This window comes from Pelecanus crispus, chromosome 7 (assembly GCF_030463565.1).
Source record: "Pelecanus crispus isolate bPelCri1 chromosome 7, bPelCri1.pri, whole genome shotgun sequence".
Lineage (NCBI taxonomy): Eukaryota > Metazoa > Chordata > Aves > Pelecaniformes > Pelecanidae > Pelecanus > Pelecanus crispus.
Genome location: NC_134649.1, coordinates 31,128,328 through 31,152,791, shown reverse-complemented (window position 1 = coordinate 31,152,791; position 24,464 = coordinate 31,128,328). Strand labels below are relative to the sequence as shown.

The following is a 24,464-nucleotide window of genomic DNA, read 5'->3' as shown; positions in this document are numbered from 1 at the left end:
CAGTTCTTTTACTCGAGACATCATGTTTGGAATGATTGCTTTAGGAAATTGGTGGCAGAAGAATGGTTACTTTTGGTAAAGGTAAATTTTTGGTAAAAGTAAGTATGTGTTAGAACCAAAGATTCTAGTTCTTAATTTCTGCTAAAGTATCTGTAAAATCAAATGGGTATTTTAAGTTGGCAGTAATACGAAGGAGTGGGACTGAAAATTTGATAGCAAGAAAGGACAATTAACTTTCCATCATGTATCATGGTCTAAGAGAACAGTATGGTGCTTGTGAAAGATTGCTGTCACTTCACTTTGAACCTCGTATGTACATGGACATGCCTATCTTTTGAAAATGTTGTGAGAATCCTCAACATCTTGTAAAGCTTATTTATGTACACAGATAACAAAAAATAACAAAGCTACACCATACTGTCCTTCTAGAATATGATATAGCAAGAATAATCCAGCAGAAAGGAAAATATATCTCATTCAGTACAGTACCTTTGGTTATGAAATAAAACATCACTTCTAAAATCTACTGTAGTAAGAGAAAATTTGTGATAGATCAATCTATATATGTGTATTTTTTTTTCAGTTAGCTCTTTGCTCTGTCATTGTGTTCCAATGATCTTTTGTATCTGTAAAATGATAATGCGTAAGCAGGATTATTCGGAATTCAAGTGAAACATGGTGTTGTCGATCTTGCAAAGTATCCCCTGCAGAAAGAGCCCAGTGTGGTAAAATGATGCTTGTAGGTGGACGGCGGGAGGGCAGGGGAGGGAGACAGAGGTGATGGGGAAGAGAAGTGACCAGGAGATTGAGACTCTTCTCAAAACTCAGAAGGGCCCTTGGGAAAAGTTCATGAACTGAAAGGAATACGTTTGGGGGGAAAGCTAAACGCTTAGAGGATAAGATCCATGTTTGCCCTTTTACTTTGAATGATCGTAGAGTGATCCTTATACAAGGATCTTCTAATAAATCATTTTTACACCTCTTGGGGATTATGAGTTGTCCAAGAAGGTTAAAAATACATGTAGCTCGTATAGCTATACAGAGTACAGATAAGTACTGGTTAGGCTGGGTTCCTTTTTTAAGTAATTGCTATGAGCAACTTCTGGTGAGTCAGATTTTGGTGGGTAATACAGGCTATTCCTGAAATGGCATTTTTCCCTTTGAATCAATGTGGATCTAGTCTCCTGTAAAGCCTCTTTACACAATTGTGTTTAGTAGTGTCATGCCCTTGATAAAGAATTAGTCATGGTATGATTTTCACATCAGAATAAATTATGTTCTAGGACTAATCTCTGAAATGCAATTTGCATGCAAAAATAACAGCTCAGGCTTATGGCCTTTGATATTCTGCACATTTCTTGTTTTATTTGCTTCTGTTTTCCTTTCTTCCACTTTTTAAGTGCATCTTCATAACTGCCATCTGTATGCTCATTCCTAATTTAAGTTTTTCCTTTTGTTTGTTTCCATTGACTTTTAACCTCTTTCTGTGTATCTAAGGTCTCCCATCTGAGCATAGACACTGAAATAGTGGCCTGACTTTCAGAAATGGTAAGTGAATGCAGAGCCTTCTGATTTGAATGGGAACTGGAACCAATCAGCCCTTTGAAAATGAGTGAAGTCAGCGTTGTCTCAAGGAAGTATGCAATTGTGAAGCCAAGGTAATTTAAGTAACCCGAGTGACCCATGTTCTTTAAAATACTTTCTGCAATCAAGATAATGGAATAATGACAGAGTCATTATAGCTTTAACTTTGGCAAAATCAAATTATATTAACTTTAGACTAGTATCCTGAGGGAACATGAGGCTAATGGGCCACACAAGGATATGGAAAATACTTATGCATAGGATCCCCTGGCCTTGGCAAGTAAGAAAACGTGTGCAAGACACGTAACAGCAATAAAGGTAATGACCAGTTGTTTGGAAAGGTAGAAGAGGGACAGCCTGCAGGAGGGAAGAGACACTGGATTCAGTTGTAGGTACACTTGTGCCTGGCCTTGTAAGTTGCATTGGTGACTTAACTCCCTGGCTTGACCTTGGACTGCCTCATCACTACAGATGGCCTGGCAGTCACCAGCTGGGGCCATCCCTGGTCACTGTCACCAGACCTGCTCTGCTCCTCTTGCTCAGGTACTGTAGGACTGCACCCTTAATGCTGTGCCTTGCTGGGGTGCCTTGCTGTCACCCCAGCTCCTGGCTAGCCTTCCCTTGCAGAGCAGCCACTCTTGCTTGCTCCCTGACTGCTACAGCGCAGCTGGGGCAGGGGCAAGGACCTGAGCTGATGTGCAGCTCCCCAGCCAGCAGCAGAGGTCCAAATGTGGCTTCTCGCAGCTGTAGCTCATCAGGCTTATCCACCAGGTCTAAGGCCACACAGCTGTGCTGTATCAGAGCTGCACCTAAACTTCTGGGGGGCTGGGGAGAGCTTGCAGAGGAGGATTACTGAGAAAGATGGGTGGAGGCTGGTCAGAGCTATTACAGCCTGTCGATATGCTCAGGGCCCTGAGTGCAGCTTATCTGTAAGAGCAGATGAGGAGGGGACACTTTAAGAATAGATGTAACTATCTGGGTTTTTTTGCTGCTGTTTTTTAAATGAATGTTGTAAGAATACTGAGACTGCAAAGTCAGTCACTCAGAAGTAAGTTGATGGCAACATTAGTATTGCATGTTGTCGTGGTTTAGCCCCAGCCAGCAACTAAGCACCACACAGCTGCTCGCTCACTCCCCCTACCCCGATGGGATGGGGGAGAGAATCAGAGAAGTAAGAGTGAGAAACACTCCTGGGTTGAGATAAGAATAAGTTTAATAATTGAAATAAAGTAAAATAGTAATGATAATAATAACACTATAATAATGACAATAATAATATACAAAGCAAGTGATGCACAATGCAATTGCTCACCACCCGCTGACCGATACCCAGCCAGTTCCCAAGCAGCGATCGCTGCTCCCCGGCCAACCCCCCCCCAGTTTATATACTGAGCATGATGTCATATGGTATGGAATAGCCCTTTGGTCAGTTTGGATCAACTATTCTGGCTGTGCCCCCTCCCAGTTTCTTGTGCACCTGGCAGAGCATGGGAAGCTGAAAAGTCCTTGACTAGCATAAGCAGTACTCAGCAACAACTAAAACATCAGTGTGTTATCAGCATTCTTCTCCTACTAAATCCAAAACACAGCACTATGCCTGCTACTAGGAAGAAAATTATCCCAGCCAAAACCAGGACACGTGTACATTAGCAGAAGTTTAGATTTTAATCTCATTGAGACTAAAAATACGGCAAAAGATACATCTTTAACTTCAGTGTGACCTGTTACCTCATACTGTTTCCTGCTAAATTCTCCATGATCGTTTCAATGCTAATGCTTCTTCATAAAAAGTTTAATCTTTAAGGAGATAAACCAGCACACTTTTCAATAATCTTTCAGAAGTTTTTTTAAATTAACTTTTTAAACAAAAAGAGAACAGCAAGAATCTCCATCAAACGCTTCGGTTTGAAACAAGTAGTCCCATGGAATAGCTGATCAGGAACACTATGAAGTTTCAGAAAATTACAAGAAACTTTGAACTAAATAATGGGAAGTCTTTGAGCAATCTCTTTAGACATGTCTCTGTAGTAACGAACAGGAGGTAGAAAGTAGATTCAGAGCTTCTCCTTTTAATTAATTATCTAGGATCTCCAATCATCTGAAAAGTGTGTGTGAATGTTTTTGCTGCTGCTATACTATCTAGTGCAACAGCAAAAAAAAAAAGCCAAAAACCAAACCCCCAAACCAAATCCTGTAGGTTTTACTGTATGAGGTATGGGAGATATAAATGGAGGGGGGGAAAGCGAGTATTAAACTATGTGTAGACACCTGATAGTATCTCCTCAAACCAACAGATGAGGCTGTTTCCCATTGCATCGTTTGCAACACTAAACCCCTGGAAAGCTGTAACTATGTGACAAAATATTAATATTGATCAATTGGGTTCTTAGAGAAGAGCAATTTAGAGTTTTTATCATCAGTGCTGCTTTTATGACACACCCAGAAGTAAAGTAGATCAAGCAATTATATGAACAGCATTTAACTTCCTTTTTGCAGTGCAAAGTGAGAAAATGGAAAACCAGCCCATTTTGTTTACATAAAAATATACCTACCTTGTAATTAGTAGTTTTGAGATCTGCCAGTCTCTTTCTGTCTCTCTTGATCTCTAGATTTGCTTTGTAAAACATACTGCTCCTGGAGCCTCATGAACCGAATGAGTAGAGTACTGAGGGAGCTGGCGGAGGAGCTTGCCAAGCCACTCTCCATCATCTGTCAGCAGTCCTGGTTAACAGGGGAGGACCCAGACGACTGGAGGCTTGCCGATGTGACGCCAATCTACAAGAAGGGCCGGAAGGAGGATCCAGGGAACTACAGGCCTGTCAGCCTGACCTGGGGAAGATTATGGAGCGGTTCATATTGAGTGAACTCAACAGGCATGTGCAGGTCAACCAGGGGATTGGGCCCAGCCAGCATGGGTTCATGAAAGGCAGGTCCTGCTTGACCAACCTGATCTCCTTCTATGACCTGGTGACCCTCCTGGTGGATGAGGGAAAGGCTGTGGATGTCATCTACCTGGATTTTAGTAAAGACTTTTGACACTGTCTCCCACAGCATTCTGCTAGGGAAGCTGGTGGCTCATGGCTTAGGCAGGTGTACTCTTCCCTGGGTAAAAAACTGGTTGGGTGGCGGAGCCCAGAGAGTTGTGGTGAATGGAGTTAAGTCCAGTTGGTGACCAGTCACAACCGGTGTTCCCCAGGGCTCAGGTTTGGGGCCAGCCTTGTTTAATATCTTTATGAACGATCTGGATAAGGGGATTGAGTGCGCCCTCAGTAAGTTTGCAGATGACACCAAATTGGGTGGAAGTGTTGATCTGCTGGAGGGTAGGAAGGCCCTGCAGAGGACAGGTTGGATCGATGGGCTGAGGCCAACTGTATGAGATGCAACAAGGCCAAGTGCCGGGTCCTGCACTTCGGTCACAAGAACCCCATGCAATGCTACAGGCTTGGGGAAGAGTGGCTGGAAAGCTGCCTGGCCGAAAAGGACCTGGGGGTGTTGGTTGACAGCCAGCTGAACATGGGCCAGCAGTGTGCCCAGGTGGCCAAGAAGGCCAAGAGCATCCTGGCTTGTATCAGGAATAGTGTGGCCAGCAGGAGCAGGGAGGTGATTGTCCCCCTGTACTCAGAACTGGTGAGGCCGCACCTAGAATAGTGTATTCAGTTTTGGGCCCCTCGGTACAAGAAGGACATTGAGTTGCTGGAGTGTGTCCAGAGAAGGGCAATGAAGCTGGTGAGGGGTCTGGAGCACAGGCCTTATGAGCAGCAGCTGAGGGAACTGGGGTTGTTTAGCCTGGAGAAGAGGAGGCTGAGGGGAGACCTTATTGCTCTCTACCCCTACCTGAAAGGAGGTTGTAGTGAGGTGGGTGTTGGTCTCTTCTCCCAAGTAACTAGCGACAGGACGAGGAAATGGCCTCAAGATGCGTCAGAGGAGGTTTAGATTGGATATTAGGACAAATTTCTTCACAGAAAGAGTGGTCAAGCATTGGAACAGGCTGCCCAGGGAGGTAGTGGAGTCACCATCCCTGGGAGTGTTCAAAAAACAGGTGGATGTGGCCCTTTGGGACATGTTTTAGTAGGCATGGTGGTGTTGGGTTGATGACTGGACTGATGATCTTAGAGATCCTTTCCAACCTTAATGATTCCTACTTTTACTTTCATTTAAAAATAATCCAGCCACCAAGCCAGGAAACATGAAATTGCTAGTCTACCCTTAACTGGTTTAGTGGTGGACTTGGTAGTGTTAGGTTAATGGTTGGATTGGATGATCTTAAAGGTCTTTAAAAAAAAAAAAAAAAAAAAAGCCAAACATTTGTATCTGTTACTTTTCCTGCTTTTGTCAGGTTATCTCCTCTTTCCAGACATATACTTGTAGCTGGGGGACAAGTATCATTTAAATTATTTTTGGTCTGTCTGCTGTCTTTGTTTTGTGTTGGGTAGCAGGATTGCTCTAATGGATTTTACAATTATGTTTCTAGTAGCTACAAGTATATCTTTTGTCCCTGATCTTTAATTGTAATTAAATGTCTATCTCCAAGTATGATTTTGTAAATGCCTTTTTTTGCGCTCTAGCTTAGTATCACAGATTCATAAATAGGTTCAAACCCAGCCATCAAGTAGAACATCAAGGTATATTTTTTTGAATCTATACATTTAAACCACATGGATTTGTACCTTCCAAGGTGCCAAGCCTTGTTCGAGAAGGGCCTTCACTGCTCTTTGGGCCTGATTCTAAGAATTTGATCTAGAATTTATGCTCACTCAGTCATCTTAAATTTAATTCCTCAAAAAGCTTGACTTGAGCGATCTAGAACATCTCTATATATTTAGGTATATTTATTTTCTTGTCACTGTTAGGAATAGTTCTTATTTTCCAAGCAACTTGGATGGTTTGGGTTTTTTTTTTTTTTGCCAGAAATGTATTGGAAAGGTGTGAGAGACATACTTAATTACTCGTATTTATGCTTTTGGTTTTTTTGCAATGAATATTGTTTTACACTTGGTTTTGGCAAACATTCAATCAAGAAGATCTTATAATAACTTATTAAATATGCACTTCATTCCACCTTAATCAAGAAAATTGTAGATTGTCACCTTTGAAATAGCTGTTTTCAATCAATAAAGCATAGTTTAGTGGCATGCTCTATCACTGATACTCTGATAAAGCACATCATTTCAACTCTCTTTTAACATGGGTAGATCTAGCTAGTAAAGGGATGGCAGAAATCTAATACTTTTTTTTTTCTGGGGGAGGAAAAAAAACCCCAACAACAACAACAAACCCAAACAAAAAAACAACCCCAAAACCCTGTAAGTGACAGCTCAATGAATGAGAGAGTTCTCTCTCCCAAAACATTTATTTGATGTGCTCTCTACTGCTTTTTCAGAGCACACCCAGAAATATCTGTTCATTCTGTGTGTTTTCTTCTTTCCTTGAAAGGGCCCCCACACATTCATCCTGCTTAGGATGTTCTGCAGCGCTGCTAAAAGTACAGTTTCATAATCAGCTTAATCTGGTCTGAGAGTAAGCTAGCAACAAAATGGCTAATCCTGTACTCCCCACCGTTTTTGTTTGTGTTCCCATTCCTCCTTTAATGATGGCTGGAGGACTTGTGTGGCTATGCAATGTGTCACGCTGGTTCGCCGAATCAACTAAAGAATTAAAAAAGGAAAAAAAAAAAGGGGGGGGGAGCAAAAAAAAAAAAAAATCCCACCCAAGAAAACCTGACTATTCATTTGTTGAATAACTACTCTAACGTGTCACATGGGTGTAAATGTGCTAAGGGCAATGCGAAGAGAAGGCACAGGAATATACAGCCAGATTTGAAAAGGAAAACAAGATCACCCTTTTGAGATAGCATAGTGTTTATATTAGCTTCTCTGCTTGTGAAACTGCATTATATCTGTGTTTATGTACTGGAGATGACAGATAATCTGAGTTTTAAAATTTGAGAAAATGTCTCTTGAAAATATGGGTTCTGTTTATTGATTTCAATCATCATGATTCCAGTAAACTCGGTTCTTCAAGGGAGTTTGTTGGGGAGGTGGCGGGGAGCATTAATTTGGTGTGCTACCATTTGAATACAGAGATCACTCCAAAATTATTAGCACTACAGTCAATAAAATGTGGTGTTTATGAATTTAAGGAATTATGTCTTTTAAAGTATTTGATAGCTGTGTCAGTGAACATAAATCTGAATTTATCATTAAGTGTACAAAAGAAACTGCTGCTCAGTCCTTCTGTACCATCCCCAGATATTGTTATGCTGTTTGGTGTTTCTGGTATAAACTGAAATGTAACATGTGACCAGTTTACATCAATTTGTAATTTATCTTCTGGAGACCTTGTACTCAGTGAACTGTAAGTTTTAATGGGGTAGGTTTCAAGGTTTTTCCACAGAAGTTCATTGCTAAATGATGGCAGTTTAGCTGAAAAACAGATTAATTTATATGTTCTCTTCCCTGTTTAAAGATAGTCACATGGGGTTTGTGTCAAAAAGAAGCTTAAGATGTGTTCTCCTTTAACCATTAACAGGTCTGAGGACTAAACACAAGGTTAGGATATATTTGTGATAGCAGACAGTAAGGTGTTTTCCCAGGGGCAGTTACATGTTGCACAAGGGTGTTTGATGATGAGGGAATAGTACAACATTAACAGCAAAGTATCTGCAATAAGAAGTGTTAGCCTGTCCTGAAAGCAGCAAAAAATATTGCTTCTACATGACTTCTGACCAGGCTACTAAGTCTACTCTGGTAGGTTGCTTTCACCTCTTTATGTAAAGAGCATTTTGTTTTCCAGTCACTGGTATGTCACTTAATACAAGGCAAGACCTAAAAGCTCTTTATCCCTTCATCTTTCCTTCCTTGCCCACAGGATTAAAGGCTGTAAGAACAGACTTTAAGGAGATACTTAGATGGGGTTGGTCTTGTTCCATTCTGCTTTAATACCCTGTCAAAGCTACTAGGATTTCACCACAGCGTTCTGCTTTAAAGACCACCTACAGTTTCTAACCAGATCTTCTTTTCCATATATTTTCCCTTACAAGCCCAAAAAATTCACCACAACACTGCTTTTCATGTTTGGTTTTTTTGCCCCTCCAGTAATTAATTGAATTTTTTTCTCAATAAACATTCAGGACTCCTGTGCATGGAAAACAGTATTTAATTATCTTGTCTATGTGTAAAAAAACAGCAATTCTTTGGACTTATATACACTGTACAGAGTTGTTATTTATGCTGTGCCTGTAACTTCATTTCCTCCCTCAGACTGCACGTAGCAATTAAACCTCTTAGTAGTTATAATGTCAGTTTATTCACATCTGCGGCTATTGATGGCTGGGTAAGTTTGTGCAAGCTCTTGTCTGGTAACAACGTGTGTGTGGCTTTATCTTCATAGCCCTTAAGTTACCTTTCTTGCTACTTGCTATTCCTGAAGTTATTGACTTGCTCAATTTCTAAAATATTTTATTGTGGTTCGGAGTACCACATATGCTTTCTAAAAAAGCCATCAAATGACACACTCCAGTTCTATTCTAATCTTTTCCTTTGGGTCAGTGTTTCTCAGTCAGTCAGATGGTGAAATGACAGCTGGAGCATGAGATTTGCTGAGTTTCTAGTATGTGTATGAAATTACATAGATAAACCATGCATTCAAGAAAAAACTATGGTATGGAGCAGTAGTATCATCTTGGTAATAGGGAAAAAAAGCAAAGCTTTAAAATTTTAATGAGGTGTGAGTTACGTAAGTATACTCCACTTTTGATGGTCTGAGTATAATAAAAATATAAAACTGTTGGATAATCTTATTTAAACATGATAATTGCATCTTTTGAAAACTGAAAATGGTACAGTTCAAAAGAATAGTAATAGTCTTTTGTAGCACAACTTCATTGTCATATTATCATGTCCATTCAATATTCTTGGACTCGCTGCCTTGAATTTGTGATTTTAAACCTAGTTTCTCCAGGCAGACATTTCTAGGTCCCAGGATAGGATCTTTTGTGTCACGCTTATTCTTTTCATAAAGAACAAAATATCCTCTCTTTTATAGAAGCCTTTCATTTTAGGAACCTGGAGAACTGAGATGTAGCTATTATCACAAAATCCTTCTCGTAAGTTTACAAGACCTTTGTATTATTGGCACCCAATTTTATCATGAGTCTCAACTAATGCTATTTTTTTCCTTCAGATCTGGATTTAATGAACTTTTTATAGCCATCAGAATATTAGCAAGAAATACCTGCCTGATACTTTTTTTTTTTTTTCCCCTCTTCAAAGTAAGTGAACTGTTTTTACCATTTCATTCTCATTCCCTGGTAAACTTACAAGCTGTAGAAGATGGCATATGTGAGAGTCCAGTGTTGATAGCTCTGGGCCATGCCGGGGAAAAGGACACAGCAAAGGTTTAGAGCTGAAGTTGGGAAGGGAATCATGTTTTGGCAGGCTTTGGCAGAGTAATGATCTGTACAGCAGGCATGACCCAGGGGAGCTGGGATGAATAAACTAAAGATGTGAAGTCGGTGCCACAGTTTAAATGCCATTTAAAAACAAGCAAGAACTACAGACTTGGGATGATAGAAGATAGGGTGGGAAGAAATTATGTATTAGTTAATGTATTGTTGTCTGTCTTCTTCACGTAAAGAGACGGGATGGCTATTCTCTCATTTTTAGTTGCAAATCTGTTTGACAATAGCCTTATGTGTCAGTATTTTACTACCTTATTCTTAATGTCATATGATCTGTGATCTTGGGCCACCGTATCTTTTATTTGAGAATATCTGCACAGTTAAGTATAGTGCACCCACTGATTTAAAAATCTATAGATTATTTACCCTTTTTTTTTTTGTATCCCCAACACTGAAGAGTCCCAAGAAACAGGGATTGTGACATAAAGCATAGCCACCTGATGCAGTTACAGGACCCAGAGAAACAGAAATGTATTTCGGGCCTGTGGTGCTCTCCTGACTCCTTCATGTTACATCAAAAAAGAAATCATGAGGCAATTAAGTAGGAGCTGTAGAACTGAAGGTATGATTACCTTATGTGTTCCTGATGCAGTTTTAAACTAGCTTATTTACATATTAAAATACCATAGAACAGCTGGTCATCTACTGAGATCCTCAGATGGATTTTGAAGTTACTGAGCTCTTGTGCTAGCAGTCCTCAAGGTAGCTAATTAAAACCAATCCAGGTATATCTACACAAGCTGTAGTTATACCGCAAGACATGGCCATGTTGGTGGAATTCCAGCTAAGCAATATTTCAGTGTCATTAATGGCACAAAAGCTTAAGATATTTCAGTTCAAGCACATTGTAGGTAATATCCGAAATGAGTAGTATTTAAAAATGGATAATGCAGAGAGAAATAATATGTTAATAGGCTTTTGTCCCTCCAGTTTCCAAGTTTTCCCAATGTGTTTTCAGAACACCCTTGCAATGTGCCCAAGTGGTAGTTCTGCATCATGGAATGCCAGAGGAAAAGGTGAAGAGGGAAAGCAACCTGCCAGAGAGGGACTATGCTAAAACTCAGGTGTGTTTACCCTTGCACTCAGAACCTCTACTTTTATTTTTTTTTTTTCTTCTGTAGATGTACATCTTTCAGAAGTATGAAAGAATAGAAAATTAATCAACTTGCTATGCTAGAGTTCCTTTTAAAATTGAGACAAATTAGTTCTGCCATTGCAAGACAATATATTGATATTATTTGCTTTTGTATTTCTCCATGTAAGCCTAGTAAGTGTCCACATACTATTTCTCTGAAGTACAGTTAATTTTCAATGCAAGTAGCATAAATACCTACAATCTTACCCACAGTCCTGAGTGAAACTTCTTTATAACACTTCTAGTAAGTCAGCATAGTATGGTAAATTCTTGTATGTTTTATATATCCATTTGTTGTTACACAACATAAACTTTACAAACACAGGAGGTGACAGAAACATACTTTAAGCATCCCTCTGTCATTATTTTTGTCTTTATTAAATGGCCAAAGGAGTAGGGATTCACATTTCCTTTTTCATGTAGGCACATATAGGATACTGTTAAATAAAAAGGAAAAGTTCAGTGCTTATCAATCAGTATTTTGGCAAAAAGAAAATATAAATTGTTTAACCCCCATTTTTTTCAAAGTTCTAGTCAGATTGTAAATTATTCAAGTTACAGCACCACACATTTAAAAAAAGCATCAATGACTCATTGCAGATTTATGCAGGTTTTATTTTCAGCCTTCTAGATGCATCTTCTCCTTTAAAAATGAAAAGGCATCAATTCTTTGCTTTGACTTTTTTAAAAGACTGGAATACAGAGTCAAATTTGGCTACTATCCAAATTATACAAATGTTCGTTATACGGAGGAAAACTTGCAAGTGTTAGTTACCTTCTGATGTGTCATTTTGGCTACTGTCATGCAGTGCCTTGGGAGGAAGAAAGAGAAGAAAAGGGGGAATTTCAGAGAGCCCTTAGTGATGATTTTAAAATAGTAACTCAAGGATAAGTTTTGCTGCTTGTAGTCAAAACTCATAGTGATAAAATTGACTGGATTAAGGATTAGAATGTAATCCTGTGTTTGTGATAGAGAATTTTGATATTTAGATAATTTGTCTTAAATTTACTGCGCATTAGATATATGTATATTCATATACAGATATGTGCGTGTTAAGGCTCCTTGTGAAACTTTACTGAACTGTGTTGATAACGGTGAGGAAAAGAGCTTAATGTTTTGGAAATTTTTTAAAGAATGTTATGTGCATTTTCATATTTATGCTTGTAACATCTCTGTTTGAAAGACCTGGTGCACTGAAGCACAGAGTTATTCAGAGACATGCTGACTACACCAGCAAACACAACTTTTTACATAAAAGTTTTATATAAAAAAATCTGTATCCTTAAAAACAGCCTTAGCAGGAAACAAACCCCCAAAAGTAAAACTCCGTTTTGTGGTGGGTTTGTTTTTTTTTTTTTTTTTTTGATCATCTGAGTAACCTCTGTTGCCGGTGCAACTCATTTTCTACAGTGCGGGATCAGAATACGTTATCCGGGCAATCAACAAAAGGGCCCATAAAACGCACCTTCGGTCTAGGTCGTCGTTTCTGGAGGAAGATGCTTTTTTTTCCCCCCAGTTCTGCTCAGCGGCCTCTGAAAACCGGCCCCAAGGCAGCGGCCAGACGGGCGCTGGGCCGGCCCGGCCTCTCCGCCTTCTTGGGCCGCGCACGACCCCGAAATGGGGCGAGTGCCAGGGCGGGGGGGCGCCTGGCAGCGGCGGGGCCGGGGCCGGCCGCTCTCGCTGTGGAAGGGGCGTCCGCAGGGCCTCTCCCGGGGCTCCGCCGCCTGCCGCGGCCGAGGGTGAAGGAAGAGAACCGGAACTGCGGGGCGTTCGTAGCGCCTGCCTGCCGCGCCCCTGTCATCCGCGGCCGTTGCTTTCTGCCCCGCTCAATGATGGCGCCTGGCGGAGCTGCCCGGTGCTGAGATGGCCGCCCGGCGCGCGCGCGGCGCCCCGGGCCGACGCCCGCCTCTCCCCGCCCTGCCGCTCCGGCGGAGGGCGGGACTTCCTGCGGCCGGGCGGCGCGCAGCCGCGATGGTGGAGGCGTGAGCGCGGCGGGCCGGCGGCAGGCACCGTCCCCACGGGGCGCGGCGGCGGCGGCGGCCCGGGCCGGGCATGGAAGTGGAGAAGATGGATGAGAATGAATGGAAGTACCACGGGGAAGGCAACCAGAGCCTCGTCGTCTCCCACTGCCAGGTGTGGGGAAGGGGGGCTGCGACGGGTCACGGCCGGCGGCGCGCGGGCGCCCCTCCCCCGCCCCGCCGGGCCCGCGCGAGGGGGGCGCCGCCCGCCCTCCAGCCGGGGCCGGGGCCTCCATGGGCCGCGGCCCGGCCCCGGCCCGGCGTGGTGCCTCCCCAGGCGTGTGCTGCCAGGTGCTCGGGCCTCTCCCTCGGCTCGGCCCCGTCGCCCTCCCCTCCTTTCCCTCCAGGAGTCGTTTTCCATTCCAGTCGGGGAGTGCTTGCGTACTGGCGGCAGCGTGCGGGGAAACTGCGCCCGTCCTTCGGGAGGGGTTAGCAGGCGTTTTCCTCGGTTCTCCCCTACGGCTTGTGGGGGTTTGGCAGTGGAAGCAGTGAGGGGAGGGGAGGGCAGCTGATGAGTAGACAGCTGTCGTCTGGAAACGGGAGTTGTGAGGAAAAGTACGAAGAATTTCCCTTTTCTGTCATAGTGCTCCTGTGTGTGTAAGTGTGACAGAGGAAAGAAATCTGGAGAAGGAATGCTTTTCCTTTTGTCTCTGACTCTTTTTCTCTTGAGTTTGAACACTTGCTGCAGTGCTGAACTGGGACTCCGGAATATAATATCGTTTTCTATCTTGGCCGTAGACCTCTGTGTGAATGGGCCAGTCAGTTCATCCCTGTGCTTTGATTTACCCTTTGGGGTTTTTTGGTTGGTTTTTTTTTGTTTGTTTGTTTGGAGGTTTTTTTTTTTTTATTTAAACAAAGGAGTAAAATAGATTCAGCATTTTGGTGAGCAGTAACGATTAAACAAAGCTAAACCCAGTCAAGCAGATTCTATGTCAGTTTAAAAAGCATGTGTTCATTTGACTGCTGTTACTGTATTCTTGGCCCACTCGTATGTATATTATTTAATTAATGTATTGGGATACGTGTCCCTTGAAAGAGTTTATTCTTTTTCTAAAAAGTACTTGTGGCTATTTTTTGCCTTGGAAATGTATTTGTGTTTCAGTTTAAATTCTGGTATGGATTTACCACAGATTGTTCTTGATACTTCATAGATCTAAAATCAATAAAGCCAAAATGTTAAAGGGTAGGCTTTATGTGGAAAAAAATCTACAATAAGAGTTGAATCCTGAGAATCTTTTTTTTTTTTTTTTGGTAACATCTTAATGAATGACTGAAAATACTGCATTCTTTTGATATCTGTTTTCTGGATTATAAGCATAAACTAGATGTAAAAAATGTTAACATATCAAGTCTGAGAAAATGCTGGAAATCTTAGAGTGCTCTCCAAACTTTAGGAGGGGCACTTCTGTGGCTCTTGTTTCTTCCTTCTCTTTCTTTATATAAAATATTTTTTAGAAGATATTTTTGCTGTAAGAAGAAACTGTATGATTTTGTTTCCTGTCTAAATTTTAGCTTTGAAAAAGACAGTTTAAAAAATACTTAGTCACTGAATGATAGGGATCAGAATACATAATGGATTAACAGTGATGTAATGTGATATCTTTAAAGACCTAGAAAGTGAGGAAGTCTGCCAGAGATTGAGAATAGCTGCTGAGTGTGTCAGTTCTCTTTTTAACAAGATGCTAAAACTTTAAGAAAGAGTAAAAGTGAAATAGATATGATTTTTCCTTTAACCAGTAAGGCTTCTGTTTTAGAGCTTTGTGTCTACTGATGGCAACCTCTTGTAAAATTCGAGCATATAAAATACTGTTTAGATGCTAGTTGTTACTTCGTACCTCTTACAAACAGGACATACTTGCATGATTAATCATTGTTCTTGTGATCTGATGTCAAGTCATTCTCAGGTTTGTGTGAACAGACAGCAGCACAACTAAGACAGTGAATTTCATTTTAACTGTTCTTCCTTCATTCCAAATCTCTTCAGTTCATGTTTTTTATGTATAAGTGCTAGCGGGAGGGACAGTGATTTGGTTGTGGCAAGGGAGTTGTGCTGGGGTTGTAAGTGAGAGGCTCGCGTGGACTTGTTTCCATGTTCTCCCTTTTGATGTGTAGTGGTATTCTGGAATGCGGGGAGGAAGCTTGTCCCTATCTCTGTAGGTCTGGACCTTTCTTCCTTGCTTCTTCTGGAAGATCTGAGAAGTTTTAAAAAACAAAACAACAAAATAAAAAAAAAAATCCCTGTCCTTCTGGAGAAGAGGACATGAGCTTCTTTGCCCTTTATGAAGTAAAATCCAGGGAGTTTTCTTTCAATTCCTACCCTCTGGACTGTTCTTTGAAGCACTGATAACAGGTACTGTGCAGGTTCACTTGTCAAGGACAGGGTGTTTGGGCTGGGATGAGCAGGCAGCCTGGATGGATGCTCTTGTTCTTGGTTGTGTGGAGTGTGGCTGGATTGGGGGTGAAGAGTAAGAGGAACAAGGTGTGCATCATCAGTTCATGGTGCTCTTGTGTGTTTAAGGCTATGCTTATTTCTTTGGTTTCCTCCATTCCCTGTATCTTTCCCTTTAAGACATGAATGTAATGCACTGTTAATCCTGAGTTAGTACAGTACTGAAATTAAAAACTTGGTCATAGAAAAGTCACACACCCAACTAATAGCTCTGCTAGTGATGAGCTGATAAGCTTTAGGTGAAGGCAACATGCAATCTTTTTTTCCAGTGCCTTTGAATGTTGGTCTGTAGACAAAAGTTTGTCTGACAGTGATAAGCTTTAGGTGAAGGCAACATGCAATCTTTTTTTCCAGTGCCTTTGAATGGTGGTCTGTAGACAAAAGTTTGTCTGACAGCCAGACATTGGCATTCTGTTGAACATGCTCTGTTTAGGTGAAAGTGTTGTAAAGCACTGCTTGATGTGCTGTTTCCTCTTACCGGTTATCAATCCTGTAGAATGCGACAGTGACTAGAGTCCCCTGTGTGCCTGCACTCCTACAGCCTGCGGAACACCATACTGAAATGAGTGGTTGAAATCACTGCAAGCGCATCTCTGTTCCTTATTCATGCAGTTAAGAAGAGAGAACTTAGGCAGGGCACGGTCTAGTCAGCATGCCTCTTACAGTGATAGTTTTACAGAGCTACTTTAGTTCTCCAGCATTTAGAAAGTGATCTGATGAATGAAGATGGAATGCCTGCCGAGCATTTCCAGTTACCATTGTTATGTCTGGAGCTGCCTGTTTGCTTGCTTGGTGCATACTCAAACTTCTGCTTTCGTGGCTTTTTAAAGTTTCAGTTCTGATGAATCTAAAATTCTGGAAGACATACAATATTATGGTACAAATTTCTCTGTTGATAAAGCTTTTCCTGTTGGTTTTTATTGCAGTTGTGATTAAGTTAATCCAAATTGAAACTGAATTGTGGTCTTTGTATAGTCTTGCAGCCTGCTGAAATGCTTCTACTAGATAATGAAAAAAGATAGCTTTCCTACCTCATTGATTTTAGTGAGAAATACAATTGGCACCTCTGGTTCCTGAAGACAGCACTTGGAACAGTTGGAAAGATCAGTCTGAAGTACACAAAAACTGCAAGTTCATTCAGGCAGTGTCTGTATGATCCTTGTCCATAGGTTGCAGTTTTGAGTATTTGATTGAATCATAGTATCCTCTGTGAATAACTTACTTGCCACCCTTAGAATCATAGAATCATTTAGGTTGGAAAAGACCTTTAAGATCATCCAGTCCAACCATTAGCCCACACTACCAAGTCTACTCTAAGCCAATCAAGGGTAGACTAGACTAAACCATGTCCCGAAGTGCCACATCTACCTGTTTTTTGAACACTTCCAGGGATGGGGACTCCACCACCTCTCTGGGCAGCCTGTTCCAATTCTTGACCACCCTTTCCGTAAAGAAATTTGTCCTACTATCCAATCTAAACCTCCCCTGGCACGGCTTGAGGCCATTTCCTCTCGTCCTATCGCTAACTACATGGGAGAAGAGACCAACACCCACCTCACTACAACCTCCTTTCAGGTAGCTGTAGAAAGCGATAAGGTCTCCCCTCAGCCTCCTCTTCTCCAGGCTAAACAACCCCAGTTCCCTCAGCCGCTCCTAATAAGACCTGTGCTCCTTCACACCATCCAGTTGAATTGGCTTGTCGCTTGTTCTGGTTGCTGTCTCAGAGATGCATAAAGTGGTGCAGTACAGATACAGCTCTACAAAACCCGAACCAAGCACCATTGCGGACAGCCAGGTGTTTTAGAAAGGATGCTTCTTACTCTCTGCATTTTTATTGGAGTGTTGCTGCTTCCACAATGAATTTGGCTTCTGATTTAGAAAGAGGGCTAAACCACACTTTCCCTCCTCCTCTCTACTCTTGAGCAGTAGAGAGGGTTCAGAGGAACCCTCTCTGTTCCTCCGCATAAAACAGTTATCTTCTTGTAGCTGTTGATTCTTTCTAAGGTGGAGATACCTAGTTTGTCCGAAGTGAGCTGGAAATCCTCATTTGTAGTTCTGCTTTTTATCAGTTGTTTGCTCTTACAGAGATTCCTAACACTTCATTTCAAAAGGCTTCAGGAGATGTTTGTAGAAACTAGTGTAAGCAACTCTAGAAATAATGACTTGTATTTCCTTTCACTGTTGAAACATATGCTTGCAATCTCCAATTTTTGCTTTATGAGATAAAGTATGTACATTCCTCCTGTATGTCACTGCAGTTGATTTCTACTCTTTATTATTTTTTGCATGTTGGGATAGTATGGTAACCAAATGCTTCATTTTAAAATATATTTGAACATTAAGCTTGTGTTTCAGGGTAACTACTGGGAGGCGGTACAAGAAAAGAGGAGGGTTTTTTTTCCCCAGCTTGTTTTTTATTTGATGAGATGGTCTAGAGGAACCTTGGTGTGTGCTTGCAAAAGGTTGTGGTTTGTATCTTCAGATACCTCGATTGTTAGTAATAATCTACTTTTTGTCTTGGAGCACTTGCAGCTCTAACAGGTGTCTTTGGGTTTTGGTATGGGACTTAATTAGCAAATGTGTAAACCATCTCCAGAGCATATGTAAGCTTATGAAGTAGAAAAGGGGGAGGGAAGGTAGATGGAGAAGGTAAATGAAGCAGAGCTAAGGAGATTGGGTGAAGGAGTCAAGTCCGATAATCAAACTTGCAGAAGATTCCCAAAGTTGGTGCCTGTAGTAAGTGAATAATATCTGGCTCATCTCTGTGATATTCCGCTCCCCCCACCGAGACATATGGGTAAAAGATGGAGGATACCACAGTGCTGCTTTTGCAGACATCCCTCCTGACCCTTGCTCTGGCTTTGTAGGGGACTGTAGAGAGCAGAGGTTGCTAGGAGAGAGGAGCATCTTGCGATTTAACAGTAGTCTTTGATTTCGCTATATCTGTAGCTGCTTATGCTGGCAGCTGCATTGTGATGGATGCAAAGTGTGTGCAGAAAGACACTCTGCATATAGGGGAGATAGATTTGGTTTTGGTTTTTGGAATAAAATAATTCTACTTATGAGGGGTGCTTTGTGTCAAATCAGGCTAGATAATTCTTCCTAATAGTGCTTTTGCAATATGAAATAGTTTTCCTGTAGTTGGTTGGTTGGTTTGTTTTTCAGAATAATGACAGATTATTCTTAGTGGAAAATTCTATTGTAATAAACTTATTTTGAGAGAGGACCATTAACAACATTGTCTGTTCAGACACGGGGGTTTTTGCTGAAAGAGCGAAAAGCTTATGGTCAGAATTACTAGATAGATGCAGCTTTCCTAGTTGGTCTTGTCTGGCAGAAAGGGAGAGATGCTGATCATTAATTGCTGTCTTGCTGAGAGAATATTAAGGCACTTTTTCTGATGATGTCATTTTGTACAAGTTCAAAAACCTGCATGTCCTGTTTCTTCTTCTGTTGTTTTTCTGTGTGGAGTTGGCTGAATCTGTTTTGTCCTATTGAAATTAGTGTAAGTAAAGTATTGCCCCCCAAACTTCCAGGTTGTTTCTGAGAAATTCCCGATCTGTGACCATAAAGTGGATTTTCTTCAGTTGTGTTGTTTTTTTGTTCAGTTGTGTTTGTGTTTTTCCTTAATGTCTGTGGACTAGTGAATTAACATCTATGAATGTCTTGATTTCAAGGAAATATAGAACAGACTGCTGATTCCTGTATTAAAGAGTCATCAGGTAGGGGAAAAATACTGAAAAACTAGTTGCTGTTCCTTGTGAGTATAAATACAATAGGTTATTAACAATGGCCTTCTCTGAATATTGCTCTGATTTAAAATATGGCCAAGTTATGGTGTCTTGGTTCTTTCACAGTAAGAAATTATCAGAAAAGGTAAGATGCAACTTGTATTTATTGAATTTTATTTTGACTAATGGGAAAGACATAGTTTTGGTAAGACTTTAACTTAAACATTTTTGTATCCTTGAGGAGATTCTTCTATTTAAATTCTAGATCTATGCTAATTCTTATTTCTGATGGATTTCATGCTCTGAATGTATCCAAAAATTCACCAAGGCTATGGTGATGTAATATAGGGAGGAGTTTGCACCTGGTTCTGTAGAATTTTCTGGAGGAAGCAAAACCTAGATGTGAATGAGTTGGACCGAGATTCCAGCGTGAATTTTAATGGGGATTAAGGGCAATTAAAAACTCTTCTGCTTTTTTGCAAGTTTGTAGGACACTTCTTTGACCTGGTTTCGCCAGCATTGTGTTCTTTTGGGGATATGGATATCTAAACATTGTGTAGCAAAAACCCCACACCTGCGCACCCTTTGCCTACTTAGAAAAAGGACAAGAAAACAGATTGATGACTAAGCATAATATATTGCTTTGTTCCTTCTTTCCTACTTGTAATTGCCTTATTTATTTATTGTTTTTATTGTAAGCAAGCAGAGGAGCTTCTGCCTAAATTTACTGAAGCAAGCAGCTATAAAAAACAGTTGAAAAGCCAAGTATGCAATCGGCGTGTCATCAGTGGAAAAGAAAAGAAAAGATGTCTGCCTTGCTGTAAACAGCAATTAGGTTTTTAGGAACAGGAGGCAATCACCACTTTGAGTTGGAATTCGCAACCCTTTGTGGCACCTGTATGAAACTATGTTTCCTTGCGTTAACCTTGGTTAACTGGTATTTAAATACACATCTATGGTCACTGGAAAAAAAAGCAAGACAGTTTTATATTTGTTTGTATTTGGTTCTTTGGCTAAACTGGTACAACTGTGACTGTAGATGTCATAACTAATTGGACTAACTCTACTTGAGTACAATGTGCAAGGCTTTTACTATAAATGAAGAATTAAAAGTTGGAAGCACTTCCAGTTCTGTGGATTAGCTGCAAAGCTTTTCTTGACCCCAAAAAAGTCAACAGCTTGAGTCAACACCTATATAGAATTTTAATTCCATGTTAGGATTTCGATTCCATATTGCGCTAGTGTAGTTAAATTTACTTTTTCCTTGGCTTTACCAGGTTTCTGCATTGAAAGGATGCTCTGAATGCAGTGCAGTGTAGTAGTATCTTCCATAAAGTGAAAGGGAGGGTGGCACTGGGTAGCAGGGCTGAATGAAGAGAGGAGAAAGAACAGAAAGGCAACAGTTAAAACTTTTCTTACCATATTAGTGCCTTTGGTTCTGTAGATGCAGATGGGAAAACACAGCATGTGTGTGGAAGGAGGTGGGAGATAGAAACACTGTGAATCTTAGGTCTAGTACTCTAATGTCATACGACAGCGATACTTTAACTGTAGCAGCAGCAACACCCCTCTCCTCTTCTCCCCCCAGAATGCTTTCCTTCAGAGGTGTCAGCTTCTTTTGCTAATAATAGAGTGCTGGAGCAGACTTGTCCTCTGGTGACTTTCTTTGGAAATTCAAACTCCACTTTATGCCTGTTTTTTGGTTGTTTTGGGTTTTTTCTTTTTTTGAGTGACTTTTGAGAATGCTGAAGGCTATATGCAATGAAAACATAAAACAAATCCCAGTTTTGCAGACAAGCTCAGGAGGTAGTTAGCCTTGATTAAAAATGGTCTTGTTTTTTCTGTTTGGTTTCTGTGTTAGGTCAAACTCGAATGAGTTTCTTTTCGCAGTTGATGAGATCAAGTCATTATCTAAAAAGCAGGGGTTTTTTGTCTGTTATAAGTGTTTGGTAAATACAGTGATGGTGGAGTTCATAAGACTACACTTTGCCTTTTCTGTGCTGCACATGTATCTTCCCTCAGTCGACAGCAGTAGTGGGCTGGTTGCTTTGGTGGAAGTAACTCTGCTGACCCATAAGCTATGTAGGAGTGGTCAGTCTAATAGCCTATTTTATTCACTCCTCCTGTTCTTTCCTCCCTGCCAACCTTTCAGTGGGTGTTTTCTTTGCCTCAGTGTATTGTTTCCAAGATATGCAGTAACTGTGTTCTGACCTCCTGGTTTTGCTTGGGAAGGAACAGACACACTGCATTCGATTGAACAGTTGCCCAAGATGTGCTTAAGTTTCTTCTAGCTGAGGTGTTCAGGATACTTGTAATTATGAAGTTGTTCTAACTCTCCATTTTATTACTTAACTTCATTCTAATCCCTCTTACTGTTTTGACTTTTTGTTTTGTCCCCTCTCTATTAGTGTGTTCTTGAAATGCCTTGTTTCCCCAACATAACACAAGCTGACCAGGCAACTTAATGCTGGAAAATGTGTGTTGCTGATAGGTGGAGGTTTAGAGCAGTTTAAAGGAAGGAAGCTTAGTACGTATTTCTGTGTTCTTATTGGTATAACTCACCTGTTTGATAGATGGATGAGGTGTTTGATACACTGTTAAATGTTAAAGACCAGATTTTTTTCTTGCTTGTTTTTAACAGCTATGGTGTCAGGGACATCTACTGTGTGACCCAGACTGTAGTAATGTGTGCTGAGGGCCAGGCATCAACAGGTTTATTCATTCTGTTCTCCCTCTGGTATGCGTTTCCACCTAGTACCCGTGGGTGTATCACTTGATACCATTTCAGGTACTGTGATCGGGTAGCTTCGTTGAAGGGCAAACATTTCCTTCTCACTCGTGGCTACTGCAGTCATAAAATTATCCTGGAATTGGTACCATCTGCATATTGCAAGGTTATACAAAGCTTAGCTATAAAGTGAAACCTGAGTTAGTGCTTAACTATCATGGGAATCTAGATGATAAGGAAGCAGGAAAAAAGTGGAATGAGTACCTGAAGCCTAATGCAAGCTGTGGGCTCTTTGCTAAAGACGACAAGTATCATGGTGGTGTTTGCTTCCAAATAATGGTTTAAGATACTGAATGGTGTCAAGCCAGGTGCTATGCCAGAAATTCTTTATTCATGTAAAGAAATAAAAAGATTGTTCTTGGGGGACTCCTATGCTAAATAAAAGAGTATTGTTCAAATTTTTGAATGCCTTCTTGCACTTTGTGTGAGCAATTGCTAAACTTCCTCTGTACTGGCAGGAAATGGTAGCTTTCCTCACTTTGTTTTGTGTGATCTTACCCACCTTATACAGAACAAAACTGGGTTGGAAAACAACACTTGTATACAATATTACTATGTGTACTTCATTCAAAAGCCGTAAAATTTTCCAGTGCTTAGTTTGTTTTCATCTCCCACAACCCTCCACAGTGCACAGCATCCTGACACCCTGGATGAGGAGACCTTTAAAAACATCTTGTGTTGAGTATCATAAAGGTAAGCTTTGATTGAAGTGACTGGGCAGCGTAGTGGGCATGTTGTTACTGAGTTTTATTAGTTCCCAGAAGAAGGAACTCTCCTCTGCAGCTGTCTTTCCTGAGATGTGAAGATGACATCTTTTTGTCCATTTGCTTCCTTCCCAGAAATTGCATTTTCTGAGTTGAAAACCACTGTTTTCTGTTTAAATCCCTCAAAACAGAGTTGGAATTGAAGGGGTTGTGGAATGTAAATTTAGAATCAAAAATGCCAGAATAATTTTTTTTAGTTGGCATATACTGGATGCAGCTCCAATGCGCTACTGCAGAAATAGCTTAATATCAGCAAAATAATTGTGTAGTTCATATGTAGTACCATTGAAACTGTTGTTAATTAGTATTTGCATATCACTACGTTCAAGTAGGGCTTGAATAGCAGTTCGGTGTAGTTTAATCCCTCTCCCTCACTTTGACTGAAATTTAGATGGAATGTACTCTTTGTAGGTGTCATTGCTGTACACTGTCATAAATCCACTATGAGAAGGTTGCATTGAATAACTACAATGGCGGTAGAAGGTTTGACATACTTAGAGCTATGTTCGGTAAGTTCTTGATAGCTCTTCAGGTTCAGCAAAAGACAATTAATTAAACATCCAGTTTTTACTGTATAAAGCCTTTTCAGGCTTTTCTCTCTAAAAGTAGTCAACTTCATATCTTCATCTCCTTAGGCAGTAGTTGGTGGTGGTGTGTGTAATTGGTTGCAACATATAGTATAGTAATAATTGCAGGGAAGGATTTGTTACCAGTCTTTGAGAGTGTTTTCCCCCGTGTTGTTTATGACTGGAAGCTTGTGACTTCTATATGGACAACTTTAAAACAAATGTGTGTTTTCTTGTTCTGCTTGTATCTCGTGTGCCTTTTCAAAATAAATTGACAACAGAGTATAGTGGACAGGTAGGTAACTTTGGGATGTAAAATTGCATGTAGTGCTTACAAAAATACTGGTGAGTTTTTAGATACCCCAATTTATGAGGCGGTGTGGAGTGAGGGAGATAAGAGGGGTGGATTTCCTTCTGGGAGTTAAAAAGTTGCTTTCCAAAGTGCCTTGGTTTTCAGCAGTAGATCTTGCATATGTGAACACAAGTTGGTAATCAAATAGATAAGAATCAACTAGTTATACTGAGCAGCTGCAGAACTAGATGTTAGAGTAATGCTTTGCCTCTAGACAAAAACACTTAACGCACGCTGTTTAGAATAACAGAGTAATAACAAATGACGTGAACCTGCTTATTTGGAAAAGCAGAAGCTGAAGTGATGTTTCCCAGGCTTTGTGTTTGGACAGGCTAATTCTTCATACTTTCATACAGAAGCTTATTTTAAAACCATGTGAGCTGAGGTGGTAACAGCAGAAGGGAAATACACATCTTTCTGTGCTTCTAAACAATTTTACTAGCATTTGAGCTTGGTTTTGTACAAATTTTCCTATTTCTTTCACTGGCACCAGTTCTCACACAGATTTTGTTAATAATGTAGCAAGAGACAGAAACTTGAAAAATCTCAGTGATGCAAACAAAGTTTTTTCTCTGGAGGGGAATATAAAACTTAGACATTTGCCCCAATTGTGTTTAA

General features: G+C 40.8%; 1 protein-coding gene across 1 annotated transcript in view; it reads left to right on the top strand.

Annotated features, from left to right (window-relative positions):
• Positions 1-13,230: 13,230 nt before the first annotated feature.
• IPPK (inositol-pentakisphosphate 2-kinase) overlaps positions 13,231-24,464 on the top strand; it is a 32,068-nt gene continuing 20,834 nt past the window's right edge. Inside the window, exon 1 of the mRNA XM_075714059.1 lies at positions 13,231-13,311. Within this exon, the coding sequence (XP_075570174.1) occupies positions 13,231-13,311 (81 nt within the window). The remainder of the gene's footprint in view (positions 13,312-24,464) is intronic.